The sequence below is a fragment of the Lutra lutra genome, chromosome 13, assembly GCF_902655055.1.
Source record: "Lutra lutra chromosome 13, mLutLut1.2, whole genome shotgun sequence".
In the NCBI taxonomy this organism is placed as follows: domain Eukaryota; kingdom Metazoa; phylum Chordata; class Mammalia; order Carnivora; family Mustelidae; genus Lutra; species Lutra lutra.
In genome coordinates, this window is record NC_062290.1 from 89,993,296 (window position 1) to 90,011,245 (window position 17,950).

The 17,950-nt window shown below is 55.2% G+C and overlaps 1 protein-coding gene across 1 annotated transcript in view; it reads left to right on the top strand.

Moving 5' to 3' along the window:
• The window catches only part of HMCN2 (hemicentin 2), a 146,656-nt gene that overhangs the window by 17,783 nt on the left and 110,923 nt on the right, over positions 1-17,950 (top strand). Inside the window, 8 exon segments of the mRNA XM_047700354.1 lie at positions 1,851-1,921; positions 2,916-3,074; positions 3,941-4,063; positions 11,310-11,481; positions 12,135-12,241; positions 13,136-13,256; positions 14,889-15,152; positions 17,713-17,857. Coding sequence (XP_047556310.1) covers positions 1,851-1,921; positions 2,916-3,074; positions 3,941-4,063; positions 11,310-11,481; positions 12,135-12,241; positions 13,136-13,256; positions 14,889-15,152; positions 17,713-17,857 — 1,162 coding nt within the window.

The following is a 17,950-nucleotide window of genomic DNA, read 5'->3' on the forward strand; positions in this document are numbered from 1 at the left end:
GCAGAAGAGCTGGTGTCTACACTCTCCTTGAGAATTGTGGATGAATGCTGGGTTATTTCATGGGATTCCTTCCCTAAGAAGGACCAAGGTCAAGTTCATGAGTCAATGAGTATGGGAATTTTTTTAGGGTGACTAGAATTTAGAATTCTTTTTTTTTTTTAATTTTATTTATTTATTTGACAGACAGAGATCAGAAGTAGGCAGAGAAGCAGGCAGAGAGAGAGGCAGAGAAGCAGGCTCCCTGCTGAGCAGAGAGCCCGATGTGGGGCTCGATCCCAGGACCCTGGGATCATGACCTGAGCTGAAGGCAGAGGCTTTAACCCACTGAGCCACCCAGGCGCCCCTAGAATTTAGAATTCTTGAACTAAAAACAGTCCATCATTAGAGTTCATCAAGGACTCAGATGAACTATTTTCCTAAGAAATTTGACGTCCATAAAACTTGTAAAACCCCCTTCATGCACACATCCACAAGGGGAGTTGGGATCCTTGCCCATGTTTTCAGTGCCTTGATAGCCTGTCTTATGCTGGCTGTGGCTCTCAGTTACAGCTATTAAAAAAAAAAATCTTTTTCTCGGGGAACATTTCAAATATATACAAAGTCTGCAGAGGAGTGTAGTGAATCCGCACATCCCCATCACCAAATATCAAACCTGTTCTGCCGTTCTTGTTCATCTATACCCTCTTCCCATCTCCACCCACACTCAACGATGAGTTCTCTGTTGGGCTGGCTTTAGGGATTGAAATTTACATACATTGAAATGCACAAATCTTTGCTTTGTGCTTTGGAGGAACCCATATACCTGTGGAACCCACACTCCTATCACACTATAGAACATTTCTGACTCCCCTGACAGTCGCTTTGTAGCTCCCCAGCCTCCAGACAACCTCTGTTCTGATTCTTTTCACCTTAGATTAATCCTGCCTGTTCCAGAGCTTCTATAAATGGAACCGTATAAACGTGCAACTCTTCTGTGTCTGGCTTCTTTCGTGCGACGTGATGTCTGTGAGACTCATCTGTGTGGCTGCCTGCATTGGTAGCTTCTGCTTTCTTTTCGAGCAGAATTTGATTACACGAAGAGACCACGGTTTGTTTATCCTTTCATTGGTTGAGGGACATTTGGCTGGTTTCCCGTTCTGGGCTATTATGAATGCAGCCGCTCTGAACGTTTGAGTTCAAGTCTTGGTGTGGACATATGTTTTCATTTCTCTTGGGTAAATACCTAGGAGTGAAATGACTGAGTCTCATGGTATGCACATGCTTAGGGTTTTAGAAAGTCCTGTGTGTCTTCCAAAGTGGTCATACCATTTTACATTCCCATGAGCAGCGGTCAGAATTTCCTGTTGCCGCCCATCGTCGCCTACATTGGGTGTAGTCAACCTTCGCAATTTAACTCTGCTCTTTTTAAATGAGCTAATACACGGATGGAGTTTCTAGAAGATTTCCTCTCATTGATCAGTCTGGTGTTGGACAGTTCTCTGTCTCTTTGTCTTTCCAAAATTCCTTTCCCACCGATGGTGGGTTGGGTAGGGTGGTGGAGGGGAGTTTCCTAGGGCAGCCATGTTCAGGAAAGACTGAGAGCTGTGGTTTCGAGGAGGAACGGGGTGTTTGCCCTCTGTCTCATCTCTGCGCTCCTCTGGAGCTCTGGGCCTGACTTGGAGCAGGGCAGGGGGCTAAGCGTCCTGGAAAACCCGGAAACTGTCCCCTTACTGCTCCCCCTTTGGTTGGGAGGGGTATCTCTGGGGCCCAGGTTTCACCTTCTTTTCTATCTTGTGACTGCTTCCCCATCCCATGGAGGTGGTGCGTCTGGGAATACAAGCCAGCCTGGGCCTCTCTCTCTTTTCCCACAGATATTGGCCCAGTGACCCTCACGGCCGACCCAGAGGTGTTTCAGAGAGAGCTGCGAGAACTCTATGTGCAGGTGGGCCACCCCACCCCACCGCTTGCTGCCTGCTCCTTTCCAGTCCCAGCCTGAGGCCAAGGTCTTTGCCCCACCCAGGGCCCAAGATGGTGACTTCCTGCCACGGCCATGCCCTGCCTCCCAACACTGCCTCTGGCCTGCACCCCAGTTTGGGGATGCTGAAGATCCTGTACTTCTTGGGGTTCCTTCCTTTATTCAGTGACCCAAGGCCCTCTGGGAGTCCCTGGGCCCGGCCCATAGTAGGTGTTTATTATTTAGTGACTGGATGAAGCAGTGGGAGGAGGAGGTATTTGGTGAGTGAGAGGTCTCACTCCATCCCCCCAAACCACTTGGGCTTCTTTGCCACCCTGAACACCTTTGCCCGGCGAGAGCAGCAGCTTCCTGAAGGCTGTCTAACCCACCGCCAGGTCCTGTGGGGCCCAGAACAGGGCCTGGCACGTAGGGGACAGGAAGTGCTTGTGGGCTGGAGGGCTGAATCCAGGAGGGAGCATTACTGAAAAGTGTCCACGTGCCAACGGTGTTGCTGGCACTGGCTGGGCAAAGCCCGTGAGGCAGGGCACACTCCCTTCCCGCAGAGCAGAGCTCCTGTCCGTGGTCGGGGAGGAGGGGAACATGTGTTGGTTTGGGACTGATTCCAGGGCCGGCTACAAACAGGATTTGGGGAAGCGGTTTTGAATGCTTTGCTCTGCCCCATGCCCACCACTCCTACTCCTGGCTGCCCCCGCTCCCCCAGCACCCTCTGTCCTCCCATCCTTGGCTAACATGTGGCTATTTTGGGGCACCTGTCAGATGTCCCGGGGCTCCCAGCCCTCCTCCCCAGCTTGTATCACAGTGATAATTAAGTAATCGTGTGCTGACCCCACGGGAGGGACCGTGCCTCTCTTGCATGGGTGGGTAAGGGGAAGGTGCTACTTGTCTAAACACCCCCAACCCACCCGTCAGTGTCAGAGATGTCCGTGGGTGGGCCAGCCCCTGACCTACCCCTGCCCTGCAGGGGGGCGGTGACTGCCCCGAGATGAGTGTGGGCGCTATCAAGGCTGCCGTGGAGGTGGCCCACCCCGGCTCCTTCATCTACGTCTTCTCGGACGCCCGCGCCAAGGACTACCACAAGAAGGAGGAGCTCTTGCGGCTCTTACAGCTTAAACAGTCACAGGTGAGCAGGCTGTCCTTGGGGCCGCATGCGTGGGGGCCCTCAGGAGTGCTGAGGAAGCCGGGGTCCCCGGTGCAGGCGGCCCAAGCCCCCATCTGCCAGAGGGAGGGCGCTGCTTCCCTCCAGGGTCCCCGCCAGTGCAGCCGCGGGCCCTCAAGTCCGAGCTGGTCTGGTGAAGTCCAAGTGTGTTCTCATGCTCTGGGCCCCCGGCCCGCCGGAGCTCCTGCCGCCGGGCGAGGCTCCTTCTTGATAAAGACCACGCCACCCGCTCTCCTCGCTCCCTGTCAGAGCCTGTGCGATCCATCTTCCTCCTGGCATCGCCTCCGCTCCTGTCTTTGGGGTGTGCGGCGCCCTTCTGCCTGCTGCCTCGGGGCCTGACGGCCTGCTGGGGCTTTGCTTCTGGCTTACACAGCCAGGGCTGGGAGAGGGACGTGCGTGGGGAAGGGGGAAGGGCCACCCAACCGTGGGACCTCCTCGGGTGAAGGTCTCAAGAGCTGGGACAGCTTCTCTGGTCTCTGGTCTCCCATCAGGAACAAACTCTGTTCTCCAAGGTTCTTCTAACTTCGTGGCCCCCAGGGGCTGCACGGAGCAGCCGATTTCCATTTCCTGCCTTGTTGTAGATTCCGTAACAGCTCCCGTTTATGGAACACCTGAGGTGTTCCTGGTCCCGTGCTACGCCCTTGACCTGCCTTAGCCCCGGTCCCCGTGGGGCGGATACTCCCATCATTCCCATTCTACAGATGCATCACCCGAGCCCAGAGAGAGGCAAGGGTTCCCCCTGGATCCCCTCCCTCGTCCCGGCCTTGCCACACACGCCTGAAGCGGGTGGCCAGGGGAGCCCCGAGCCAAGCTTCACATCCCTCTTCCAGGTGGTCTTTGTGCTGACGGGAGACTGCGGCGACCGCACTCATCCTGGCTATCTGGCTTATGAAGAGATTGCTGCCACCAGCTCCGGGCAGGTGTTCCACCTGGACAAGCAGCAGGTGACCGAGGTGAGCCTGCCCTGGCCCTCCTGTGTCTCTGGGCACCTGTGCCTGGTGGTTGGGTCGCTGCCATTGATGGGCAGTGCTGTGTCTCACCCTGTGGCCAGTGCAGCGAGCGCTGTACTCAGGGCTGTATGACGTCGTCTCTCCAGACCCTTCTACCTGCTGCCCACCCCAAAGGTGGGTACCATGGACTTACCAATTTTGCAGGTAAAGAGCCTGGAGCTTGAGGAAGCACCCTGGGTCCCCCAGATGGTGCAGGCTGGCAGGATGGACCTAGCAAACAAAGTTTGCCAGAGGTGGGGGTAGGGGGGTGAGATTCTCCCTGGAGTCAGGGAACCCGGGGTGGATAGAGGAGTGGGTGGGGGGCAGGGGCTGTCCGATTCAGGCTCTGTTGTTGGGCCAGGAGATCCTGCTGGGGGACTTAGCCGTCAGGAGCTTGCTTGGCCCTGTGTCCTGAGGCAGACGTTGTCAGTGATCTGGAATCATTCAGCTCGGTGCTGACCAGGTGTCTGCATCCTTGTCTTGTTCTAAGACCAGGTGTCTGGCCTTACCCCACTCCAGGCCCCACTGGCCGCTTAGCGCTCACTCGGCTTTCCCTCTCCCTGCACGTCTGTTCCCTCCCAGGAGCCGGAGGATCTTTCTAAAGCAAATCTGACCAAAGGGTCTCTCCTGGCTATCCCCTGGAGAAGGTCCAGAGCCTTCTCTGGCCTTCTCTGACCCCATGCTTGTGTTCTCCCCCTTGCTCACTGCCGCCACCCCACTGGCCTCTGCTCGCTCTTCAGAGTACCATGTCTTTCTACCCCAGAGCCTTTGCTCATGCCACTTGTTTTTCCTATACTATCGTGGGCTCCTCATTTTCCCATTCTTAGCTGAAGAACTTTCTCCCTGGCAGAACTTTCTTGATTTCCCATCAAAATGAAGTCTTCTTTCATACTCTCTCCCAGCTCCCGGTACTGCTTTACATAACTGGTTTTCTAAGCCTGGCATCACTGAACGCCGTTAGGCTGTGAGCTCACTGAGAACCAGGCCCTTATTACGGGTTCTCTTTGCTGCTGTATCCCCAGGACCTCCTGTGGCCTCCAGCACAGTGCAGGTGCTCAGTAATAGTGGGTAAATGGACAGATATGGGGTCCCTTGTGCCTAAGGCCCCAGGAAGAGGAAAGCAAGAGAGGCCGTGTCTGGGAGGCGGGCCCCGGCCCCAGCCAGCCCTGCCGCAGCCTCCAGGGGAGGGTTTTTCTGTGTTATATATTTATGGCCTGAAGAGAACGGTCTCCAGGGCCATGTTTAGATTAGCGTGCCTTAACTCCCTGCTGACAAATGGCGTTTATGGTTCTCTGCGACACATGAGACTTTAGTTTTTGGCATGTCAGCCTACTCTGGCCCTGAGCCTCCGGAGCCGGGGTGGGAAGCCTTTCAGAGTGGAGGGATGGCTCAGTCCTTGTTTTTGGGGGAGACCTATTTGGGCGGGAGCTGGGTTCTAAAGGTCAGGGGCAATTCAGACAGCAGGGCAGCTGGGCAGGTCGGTGGGAGACAGCTAGCCCAGGTGTGGGGCTGGGCTCCCCTGTCCCCTCTCTTGAGGCAGGGAAAGTGGGGGCGAGTTCACTGGCTCCTGGCCACGGTGTCCAGCCTTCTGCTTGTGGGAGCCTGACTTGGCAGTGTGTGTCTGACTTGATGGGACCTCCAGTGGCCAGGATTGGCTGCCGCTGGGTAGGGGCCTGGATCCTTCTCCTTCCTGGACACAGAGCTGTGTCACTCCAGATGTTCCCAGACATTCAGAAAGCCTGAGAAATTGGCCGCAGCAGCCAGGGCTGTGGTCGTCCCCCCGAAACCTCCCCAAGGAGAGGGAACAGCGCCTTTGCCCACGCTGGGGGCTCCAGCTGAGAGAATGACTCCTCAGAACAGAAGTTGCGGCAGTTCCCAAACTGTGCGTGTGTAGTTAGTCCTTTTACCTTTTCACAGTATGTCCAGTGTGGCCGGAGGGACATGTTCTGTGTTCTCTCTTGCCTTCATTTCCTGCTTTACTGTGCACCTGCTACCGGCTAACTCGGGTCCAGGTGCTGGGCATGGAGACAGAGTCTGTCCAGGTTAGGTCTCGGTGTTTTTGAGTTTGGACTTTTTTCCAGTTGGGGCGGTGGCCCTGTGGGGTTCTAGGGTAATTAAAGCGAGGCAAAGGTCCCTTCCCCCTGGTGGGGGTAATCTGGAGCTTTTGCAATCTTTCAGTGGACAGGGGAGGTGGGCACCTTCGCCCCTTGAGGTGTGCATTTCTGGTCAAGGCTTAACTAGCTCCATGACCCACCCTGGCCCAGGCACAGCCTCCCCCCAGCTCAGAACCAGCTCGATACCATCACCAGCCCCAGCAGAGTGCGCCAGAATTGCTGGGCATACCTCCTCATTCTGCAGCCTTCCCTGGTCCTGGAAAGTCCATTCCGGGAGCCTGGACCCTTCCCCTGTCCAGCACCAGCACATACAAATGTGCCAAATCGCCCAGATTCTGTGCATCAACCAGGGGAAAGGTGAACCACCTTCTAAGACAGTAAGTGTGGGGGGTGGGGGAGGAGGGGACGTCCAACCAGGTGGTTCCAATTAACAGATCAGGAGGCACAGGCCCCGGAGATGACTTCATCCTGGACTCTTCCGGGAAGAGGCAGCGTGGTGGAGGGTTAGGGCCCCAAGCCAGCAGCAGACCCCGGCCCTGCCACCTGCCTACAGGGTGACCTTGAACATAGTACTTAACCTCTGGGCCTCCATTTCCTCCTTTGCACAGTGGGTTAAGAGAGTACCTGCCTGTGAGATGGGGGCGCCCGGCAGGCACTGGGAAGCCCCTGGTGATGGCTGTGATGGCTGTGACTCTAGCCCCCTGCTTTGGTGCCCAGAACGCATGTCCGATGCCCGTGAAGCCACCTGAAGAGTAAGGGCTCTCTCAGAACAGGTTCTCAGGACCTGAGTGCCCAGCGGTGAGCCGCTGGCAGGGGCCGGTGCTGTCTCGCCATCCCTGCCCGCCGAGCTTCCTGCCCCAGGCCCCGCAGTCGGGCCCCAGCTTTCTGCTCTGTGGCTCTGAGGCCCTCTAGGCCCCCCGGCCTCTCCTCTCTGCTTCCTCGGCCGCCCAGGCTGTCAAGTATCCGGGGAGGAGCCCCAGGGATGATTTATCTGCCGTGAACGGCCGAGCGGCAGCCATCTGGCCAGGGCGGCAGTGCCAGATTCTTCCATTCCTTCCCTATCGGTGACAGAGAGATGAGCCCCACTGCAACGCTGGCTCGCGGGCCCCCTGTCCCGCTAACATCTGGAAGCCATTGTCTCGGCCAAATAAACACTGAGCCTGCTTGATGAAGCCTGTCCGCTCAGAAGGCTCCCTGCATTCTGCTTGCAGCCCTGGGGGACATCGTGGGGTCCAGATAGCTTTGTCTGTAGGCCTGAGCCTACAGGGGGTCTGGCTTTGCTCTGGGCGAGATGGTCGGCACCCCCAGCTCCCCGGTGGCCACATGCTTTCAGGGCAGACCCTGTGGGCACGCTGCCTCCTGCTGGGGTCACTGGCGTCGTGCTCTGTCTCAGCCTTCTCTGTGGTTCAGTAGCCTGAACTCCCGGGCATCATCCCTCTGTTGAAACATCTTAGGACAAGCTTGTAATGACAGTTGTGGCACAACCAGTGGGTGTGATCTCTCTGGGACGTCAGCTGGTGCCGCCGCCTCCTGGCAGCTTTGCTCAGTTATGATTTCCTCCCGAGCCCTGATAAGGCCCGACCCCAGGGTGGTGGGGGGAAGAGGACAGTGATCACGGGGCTGTGGCTTAGCTGTGGAGGCACCTCGCCAGCTTCTGTCCACCTCTCCAGCTGGGAGCCTTGGCTGCTGCTTCCTCCAGCCGGCCCCCACGTGCACGAGTGTTGTCAAGAGAAACGTGACTTATAGCGTGAGGCGAAACAGAAGGAGGGCATACGATCATACACAGAAGAGGGTTTTTAGAACACAGTGTTCTTATCCTGGGATAACCGAAGTCTAGGCACCCGCATTCCAGCTCAGTCTGAACAAAACGTATTCACTTTTTCAGTCTCAGGCAGATCTTCTCATTCCCTTTGTGTCCTGTGCTCTTGGGTGGAAGATCGCACGGTAGGACTATGATTCAGAGCAAGGGTGGCGTATAGGCAGCACGCGAGACTCCGCTCTCTCAACCCATATCCGTGGCAGACATCACTCATCAATCACAGAGCGGTTTCCTGTCTGCAGCATAGTGCGGCTTTAGTCCAACAGCATCGTTTCCAGTTGATTGGAATTGGCAACCGGACCCCACTGTGGTTGCTTTGGGTATTTATGAAAGTCACGGCATACTTGCTCTTTTTAAGGGACTTTTATGTAAAAAAATTACTGTGAAAGATGTTAAAGAAAAGTGAGAAGAACCCATGCCCCAACTAGATTCAGCACTTAACCTTTTGGCCCCACCTGCTTCGTGTCTCCTATTCTATCTTCTCAATAATTCAGCATGGGTTTTTTTAAAAAAAAAAAATGATCTTGGACATAACCCACAATATCCTCTGATTAAATGAAGAGGGCTGGTATCATCCAATGCCAAGTTCAAATTCAAATTTCCCTAATTGTCTTCAGAATGTCTTTGGTAACAGTGTTTGTCAAATCAGGATTTAATCAGGGGCTATGCATTTCATTTGTTCATTGTGTCTGTTAAGTCTGCTTACATCTGGAGCCTTCTACTTGCCCCCCCCCCTTTTTTACTGCCACTAACTTGCTGGAGAGGCCTTGATTGTACAATGCCCCAGGTTCCAGATTCATCTGATTGTTTCCTTGTGGTGTCATTAATTTGTCCCCCCCCCATTTCCCTAACTAACCTGGCAGTTAGTTCTCAGGGACTGATTAGCGGAGGCCAACATTCGAGGCAGGAATAGTTCACAGTTCGTGCTATGTGTCTCTTTTCGGTTGCATCACACCAGGAGGTAAGTCATGTCTGAGTGTCCTGCTGTTCCTGATGGTAGGTTTGGTTCCTGGGTGAAGGAGGTGACAGTTATCTGTATTGTAGGGCCACGTTTTTCCCTTTATGGTGCAAGTGGTCCGTGGGTTAATGCTGGGGTTCTGCGTGGACATCTGGTCCCCCCATCCACTCTCACCCAATGGTTGTAGCGTCCACGGCGGACGCTTGCCTGAAACGGTGACTTCATTAAGGGTTGCAGGATGGTGGTGTCCTAATTGCATAGTCTCTTGCACATTTATTCGTGGGCCTCCTTCCACGAAGAAGAGCTTTTGAGGTCCTGGTGTTTTTGAAGCACAAAAAAAACCTATTGAAAAGGCAGGGATCGTACTTAGTTCTTTGTCTTTAATAAAGAAGTTACCTTCGTTGGTGGCAAGTGAGGTTTCATTGCTTTGAATTTTGCTTTTCTTTTTTGAGTATTATTGTGGGCATGCAGAGTCTACAATCGGATATGTTTCTGTTAATTACAGTCATTATGTTTTGGGGGCTCAAGTTCCCCCAGATTTAGCTAATGGGAGCTCTCTTGGGCTGGTTCCTATTGGTGTGTCCCCTTAGTCCCTGAGAACCTCCTGGCTTAGTGGAACGACCAGTTGTCTCACGCTTACCTTGTAAATCACCTGCCCCAGCCCTAGAATCAGCCATTTCTCCAAACAATCCCTGTGGGGAATGGTATTTAGAAATCCCCGGGTTATAAATTCACTTGGAATGAATTTGTATATAAATAAAACACTTGCAACTCTCTCTTACACTTGGCTGTAAGAGAAAATCTTGGTTCAGCAAGACTTTCCATCTTTATGTCTTTGCTTTATCCTGCAAGATGCATAAACACTCTCCTCAGCTGGGCACTGATGGTTGTGCCGAATCAAGGTTCCTAAATAAGAATGTCTTTGCAGCTCTTTCTGTCCCCAGGGTTCCTCCCACCAGGAAAGCTCAGTTGAACCCTGGGTTCTCAATGCTCCAGGAGTTCTTTTCTCTCTGTGGTTATGGTGCTCCTTTGCTGTACAGCAAGGTTCAAGTTTCATTTTGTTTAGTTTGAGACGCATCCTGGGAAAACTTGAAATTTACTTGGCCTGGAAGGAGGCCCCCTCCTCATCCTCATTCCTGGTTTTCTAAACTGGGAAACTGGGAGGCGTGGTGATCGCAAGGCAGGCTTGGGGGTGGAACAGAGTGAGGGGTCTGTGATCTGATGCCCCCGTTCAGGAGCTGTGTGCCCTGCCATATCACACACAGTGAACAGAAGCTTCCTGAACACCCTCTCCATGCCAGCCACTGAGCTCGGGCCGTAGCAGAAGGTCCCTGCCGTCATGGGGCTTCCAGGCCAAGAGGGGAGACAGGCATGAACCTAAGCAGGAGGGAGCGGGTCATTTCTGCAAGAGAGCAGCATGTGTGGTGGGCACTGCCTCGGGAGGCATGGGGGTCCAACCCTGGGGGTCCAATCCATGCGAGCATGGGGAGAGTCAGGGCAAACTGACCTGTTGGACAACTGCCTAAAACCCAGGACAGAACATGTAGTCTTGAAGGCCATGGTGAGGATTGGGAGAAACTCCATAATTTTGTGCTCAGTGAGAGATCTGAGACTAGCCCCAGAGTTGCTGACATGGGGTCTGTGTACTCCTGGGGGGTGGTCTTTGAGGGATTTTGAGGATCCCCCCCAAATCATACTTTAAAAGTGCACCTAGGTGATCTGCTAGTCTGGAGGGGGCGTCCCCGCCTCTTGTCTGCTTTTCATTGGGACCTGCCCAAAACACTGAAGATTTTAGAATGAATCTGCAATTTTAAGGTTTAAGGATTGAAGATATCTCAATGCCGTGACACAGATCAGGAGAAGACTCTATCTTTGCAGCAGATCCCCTCAGTCCTGCTTAGAGAACATGGCACCCTGGCAGGAGGGTGGTCTGAGGCCCCTTGGGGTAATGGTGAATTACATGGTTCTGGGGGAGAGTCTGGATCACAAGGGTTCATCTGTGTGTAGGAGGCATCAGGAAGGCTTTGTGGAGGAAGTAATGGGTGCCACTGAGATTAGCCCTTCCTTCCAAGTAGCTTCAATCCAGGTTTCACAGCTCCCAGCCCATAGGCCAGGAGGGTAATGAAGTATGAATTGGCCTGGTGTAGGGCAGTGGAAGTGGGGTGGCCTTGGGTGACCTGGAAAGCCTATATGCTGCCTCAAACCCAGGTGGGGGACTGGATCCTGCCAGGAACCTATTAGAGACCTATCTCCGGTGGGTCAGTTCTAAATAAGACCACAGACACCTGCCAGCATCCGCTTCTTATGCCTGCTTCCCAGGTGCTGAAGTGGGTAGAGTCTGCAGTCCAGGCCACCAAGGTGCACCTGCTATCCACGGACCACGAGGAGGAGGGCGAGCACACGTGGAAGATTCCCTTTGACCCCAGCCTGAAGGAGGTCACCATCTCCCTGAGTGGTCCGGGGCCCCAGATTGAAGTCCGTGACCCCCTGGGTATGTGCACCCTAGTGCTGGCCTCTTCTTTGACCCCGAGACTGAGCTAGGAGTCCAGGATGGGACAAAGAGAGAGACCCGGGGTGGCAGGGGTTTGGACACAAGGCTCTGGGAACAAGGAGGGTGGGGGAAGCCACGTGGAGGGCAGAGAGGGTGCCGGTGGTGGGTGAGGAAGCAGGGAGGCCGTTAGCGGCCAGGTGAGGGGAAGGAAGATAACCACAGACCCTGGGACTCAAGGCTCATGTGCAGTCTTCCCTCTGTTCTCTCAGCGGATCCCTACAGTGGCTTAGCAGGTTAGTCAGGGCAAGAATTAGTGGCAGGCCACTGAGATGAGAAGCTGTCGCTCTGGAAGGTGGAGTGACTTGTTCAGGTCACCCAGTGTCAGTGTGATTTGGACCTGGCCACCCGGCCTCACAGTGCTCCAAGTATGTCATGGTTCCCAGGTCTAGAGGTGTCCAACCCTGATGTGGGGGTGGACGAGGGTGGAGTGCACAATGAGATGAAGGACCAAACACCACCGAAGGTCTCTTGTCAGTTACTCTGGGAAGCCTGAGGCTGGCGTTTGGAGGGCCCTGGGCTCCTGGGGACAGGATGGGGCTTCTGTCACCACCAGGAAAGGATCAGGGACTGAGAACTCCTTGGGGGTTCCACAGGGAGGATCCTACAGAAGGATGAGGGCCTCAATGTGCTTCTCAACATCCCTGACTCCGCCAAGGTTGTGGCCTTTAAGCCTGAGCATCCTGGGCTGTGGTCCATCAAGGTAAGGGGCCCTTATTCCCAGGGGGAGGGAGGCTGGTTTCACCAAGCTGGGACCCTGTCTCCCTCCTGCCTGTCCTGGGGAGCTGTGGGTTGGAGCATGGGTGGTGACGTGGACATATCAATAGAAGCAGAGGGTCAAGAACAGAGGAGAAGTGTTCTGCTTTGCAACAGTGAGAGGAAGTAGAGTGGTTTGGGGTTAGTTAGGGAACTTTTAAGAAAGAGTTGGAGAAACAGCTTGAGTGTGCAGAGGTGGGTGACTAAGCCAGCTTGAGTTTCAGAAACCTACCCTATGAAGAATGAACAAAAGAAACAAGGGTGACCTTAGGGGGAAGGATGGCTTAGAGGAACATGCCTGGGATGTTCTCATCTGTAAGGTGCTGGAGGCCAGGGACTGGGGCTAGGCTGGGCTCCTGGCAGAGGGTCCTGGATGGGACAGGCTGCTGCCTCGGAAGGATGTGAGCTCCTACTGGTTAAGCAAACCCTTATGGAGCACCTCCCAGATGCCAGGCCCTGGGCTAGGTGTAGATGCTACAGGCGAAGGGGCAACATTGGCTCTGCCCTTCAAACTCTGAGCATTTTTGAGCCAAGAGTTCTAATGCCAGTAGAGAAGGCAAGGCAGAGATTAGACCTGCAGGGGACAGACAGGGCTGTGAGTGTTGGGGGGGGGGCAGCTGGAAAGGCAGAGCAGCTTTAAGAGTCCCGCTCAGGACAGTGCCACAGCTTGGCCTCTTCTGCATTTAGGGAACATAGCGCTGGGCCCCCAGAGAGCAGGGAAGTTGCCTTTTGTGTCTGCAAAGTGGGGAGAATTCCAGCAGTCGGTACCAGGTCAGGGTGGCTGCCTTCTGCCCTGGAACAGGAGTCAGGTGCCCTGGGGATGGGGTCTGGGTCTTGCTAGGTCTACAGCAGTGGTCGCCATTCAGTGAGGATCACAGGTGTCAGCAACATCGACTTCCGGGCCGGCTTCTCCACCCAGCCCTCTCTGGACCTCAACCACACCATCGAGTGGCCCCTGCAAGGTACAGTGCTCCTGACCCTGGGGGTGATGCTTTCTGGGAAGTGGGGGAGCCTTGGGAGACAGGCCATGAGTGTGTGGCTAGAGTGGGTCCTGTGCAGGCTGGTGGGGTTTGGGAGCCTAGGAGGATGTTGGAGTTGGAGGCTCAAGGTCCATTTTCTGGTTAGAAGGCACCCACTGGGACCTGGGGTTGCCTGTGTGCCCCAGCATGGTTCCATCTGGAGAAGGCTGGGCTCTAGAGCAGGCAGAGGCTTTTGGCTCTGGTTGCCAGAACTCTATGCCAGAAACCACCATCTGGTGGCCAGATCAGGGGTCCCAGCTTATAGTTGGGAATTGTGGTCCCTCACCATGGAGCCCTTCAGAGGATTTTGCTGGGACCAGATCAGAAGGGAGATGGGGAGGGACCTAGACCAGGTCAGGCTAACTCCGGGTCACTGACTGGGGACCAAGGCTGTAGCTGCCAGAGCCTTAGAGCTGTAGAGTGTGCAGTTCCTCTAACCCTTGTCATCCTTGTCAGCCCTGGTTGGTTCTATGCCAGGACCAGCAGTCAGATCTTCAAAGTGAAAGGGGGCTGCTTGCTTATTTAGTGCTTGTTTTCCCCAGTAGCAGGAAGGGGGAGAGGCAGGGGAACTTCTAGAGTCAGGAGAGAAAAGAAATCCTAAATGCAGTGCTTGAAAACTGAAGGGTCCCTAGGGCCGTTCCCCAGTGGGGGGGGGGGGGGCACAGGTGACCTTCTTGGGTTTCTGCTTTAGAGAAAGATGTGGGTCCAAGATAATTTTTTTTAAAAAAGGGGGGAGAGAGCAACAGCAGGCAATTGCAAATGATAAAGAGCAGTTGGCATTTGGCCTCAGTGCAGGGGCGTCAGGAAGTGGGGGTTCCCACCCCCGGGAGCATGCCCTTGGCTGATTGCTGCTGCAGTGGGGTTGGGGCCCAGCACGGACACACGTCCTTTTTCAAAGGAATCTGGACTTCCAGATTTAAATGCCCTTTCCAGATTGTTCCATGTTTCTTCAAAGATTTTAAGGCATTTGATGGGATCATACCAACCACACCCTCTGTCTCCTGGTTTATGATCTCTAAGGAAAAAAATTAATAACTGTGAAAAGGGAAAGACCTGAGCGACATTCCCAAATCAGCTGAGGGAATTATGAAGCCCAACTCCAATTCTGTGTTTTCTGGAATAATGTGAAAAGTCCATTTCTAATAAGTCAGAAGGAAAAATCAAAGGAAAGCTAAACAGAGGGGAAAGGACGGGCAGGAGCTGGAGTTCCCAGACTCGAAGGTGTCTCCCACCAAGGCTGGTCCCAGAGCCTGCCTGATGATAGCCGGCCCCAGAGTTACTGGGGGGGGGGGGGGGGGGGCGGTGGTGGAGAGAAATGCCCCAGTCTGCAGACAGGAGGTGATGCAGCCGTGGGCAGCCGTGGCCTGGATGGACGGGGCATTTCAGGACCACGGACAGTAGCAGGCCCCCTCTGTTATCCACCCCCAGCATTAGTTGGCACAAGGAACAGGTGAGCGGGCGGTAGGAGGGTCAAGTAGGCTGGGTCCCTGACTGTGGACCGAGGGCCCCTGCTTGGGGAGGATCATGGAGCTAGTACAGATGCCAGGATCTTCTTCCTCACCCTTCCCTCCGCAGGGGTGCCCATCTCCGTGGTGATCAACTCCACGGGCCTGCAGGCACCCGGCCACCTGGACTCGGTGGAGCTCTCGCGCAGCTCCGGGAAGCCCCTCCTGAGTCTGCCCACGCGGCCCCTCTCCAACGGATCCACGTATCAGCTGTGGGGCGGACCGCCCTTCCAGGCCCCCCAGGAGCGCTTCTACCTCAAGGTGAAGGGCAAAGACCACAAGGGGAATCCCTTGCTCCGTGTGTCTGGAGTTTCCTACAGTGGGGTGGCCCCAGGTGAGTGATCGGCTCCCAGCTCCCTGGCTCCCTTGGAGACCCATTTCTTCCCGGAAGCCTTCCCTGATTAGATGAATGAGGAAATGTTCATTAAACTTCTATGAGCGGCACGCTCTGCCGTGTGACGTGCTCGGTACTGAGTGGCTTCAGATGCGGCTATCAGGTCAAGGAGTTAGTACAAGGCCATCCTCTGTTGACCCACTCAAGACATCCATCCACTCTGGATCCAAACCTCCCTCCATCCATCCATCCGTTCATCCATCTATCCACTTACTCGTCCATGCATCCGTCCATCCAAATATCCACCCTCCCCTGCTGCTCATGCATGTGTGCCTCCATCCAGATACTCATCTAGCATTCATTTTGTGTCTGTCGTGGTGCTAGGCTCTATAGGCACAGCGAGGGGCAAGGCAGTGAGTGTGGGTGCGCTCTTGTGTAATCATAATCCTGATAATACCAGTCACCATCTTGAGCGCCTCTCACGGGACAATCCTGAGCCAAGCACCTGCCATGTAGTAGCTCACGGAGTCTTACAAGACTTCTGAGGTGTGGCCCCGTTTTACAGATGAAGCAGCTGAGGCTACCCATCTCACAGGGTTTCCCCGAGGGTTCCATAAGCTAATGCACAAAGCAAGACATCTCTTGGGTGCCCTGAGGCTGTGCCCAGGATGTGGGCATCGTGGCCCAGGGCCCCCCACATGTGACAGCTGCTGTTAGTCTCATGTCATTGTGGGCACAGGTCATTTTATGGTCCTATCTTCGGTCATGTGTGGCTTCTTGCTTGTTTCCTTGTGTCCCTGAGATCTCCCATCTAGGTCAGAAGCTTCCAGAGCACAGGGCTGAGTCTTTGGCTCTCCAGCTCTGCCTCTGGTCCTGGCTTGGGGTATCTGAGTTCACTGCCCAACAGCTTCCCCATTGGGTTTTGTTCCCTTCTCCTGATCACTCCCCCCTTTCCCATGGCAGTGGCCGGGGGGAGCTCACAGAGATGGAGGTCATTGACACCCAACATCTTCTTCGCTGGGGATCTCTGGACAAGGAGCAAAATCCTCTGTCTACTTCAAGTAGGGGTGCAGGGAGGGCACGAAGGTGCCCATGGTGAGGCGCAGGACTTTGAGAGGCCAAGTGGGACATGGTGGGGGGGCCTGGGACCCCCTTCTCTCAGCCTCCTGGGCTCCCATCCCCTGCTGTGGTCCCTGGGTCCCTCCTCCCTTGGCTTTTAGAAGCCCAAGGAGGAATTTTCAGGAAGGAGTTTCAGCAGGGGCAAAGCAACTTCTGTTTCTCTCTCCCCTGGTCTTTCAGAGGAACCAAGGGTTTGGAATTTAGCTCTGGCTTTAGGTCTTCATTTCCACTCTAGATGAAAGTGTGTGTGTGTGTGTGTGTGTGTGTGTGTGTGTGTGTGTGTGCGCGCGCGCGCGCGCAGGGCAGGGAGAAGGGAAGTGACTTGGAGTTTTACTTCTTTCCCACCTTCTAGGTCTGGGAGGCTGTGAGTGTGGCCTTGAGCAGGAGGTTCTGGGTTTAGAGACATGGGCGGGTGGTGCTTCCTGGGCTCATGGAGCTCATGGAAGACAGAGCCCGAGCTGGCCTTGCAGAGGCCCCAGTGTGTGTGGGTGAGCGGTGACTTGCTCTGCACACAGCTGAGGACGTGGCTGGATGGTCCGACATCCCTCTCCCCTGGGATGTGGCAGGGAGCCTGCAGCATGATGTCACCCGCCGCCCGCCCACCCCCAGCTCTGGGCTCGGAGGACGTCTGGTGCATTGTCTCACCCACGGAGCATCTCTGGTGGGGATGTGGAGGGGGAGGGCAGGACGAGAGTTGAGCCTACGCCCGCGATCCCCCAGTGAGGCCCTGACAGCAGTCGCTGACCCTGCGGGGGTGTTCTCAGACCTTCCCACTGAAGCGATTCCACTAGCCATGGGGGAGAACATGTCACCCCAAGATCAGGGATAGGCGGAGGAGGGTGTCTCCCGGGGGCCCCACGGGGCTCATCAGTAACCGAGATTTCATTGAAGTCTTATTTTATCTTAAAAATGTGTGTGAACTTTGCGTTCACAGCCATGTTCCAGCTTTGCTTATTTTTAAATAAATGAAAAGGCTTTCTTCCAACATCTTTGGGTGAGACTGACCCTCCAGACAGATGAGAGGTCTGGAAGTGTGGAGAGCCCAGTCTGGGGAGCATTTCATCAGATCTCGGGACTGGTCCGACATCTGCATCCTGGACAGCAGAGAAGGCGGGGGCGCAGGCCGGTCCATCTTGGCTGGTCCTCCCACAAACCGCAGACACCACAGGAGCTCCTCCTGCGGGGGCTGGCCATGCCCTGTGCACACGCCCTGCCTCTCACCAACTCTCCGGACAGCACGGAGATGTCGGTACCAGGATTAAGCCCATTTTATAGAGGTGGAAACTGAGCTAGCAGGGGCAAAGCAACCAGTTCTTGGTGCCCTCCAGATGGCAGGGCCAGGGATGGAATCTTGGCTCATCCCGGCGTCTCAGCATCACTGATGAGGGTGGGCTGTGGGGGGTGGCAGGGAGGGACCCTGACTGCTGGGCCTTGCCTGCAGGTGCCCCCATGGTCAGCATGCCCCCGAGGATCCATGGCTACCTGCACCAGCCCCTGCTGGTCTCCTGCTCTGTGCACAGCACCCTGCCCTTCCGGCTGCAGCTGCGGCGGGACGGAGCCAGACTGGGCGAGGAAAGGCACTTTCAGTGAGTGGGTGCTGGTCGCTGGTGTCCCCAGATCTGGGGGTCTGAGGGGGTGGGTGGCAGGAGAAGGACCTTGGTCTCAGTCATAGTGTCCTC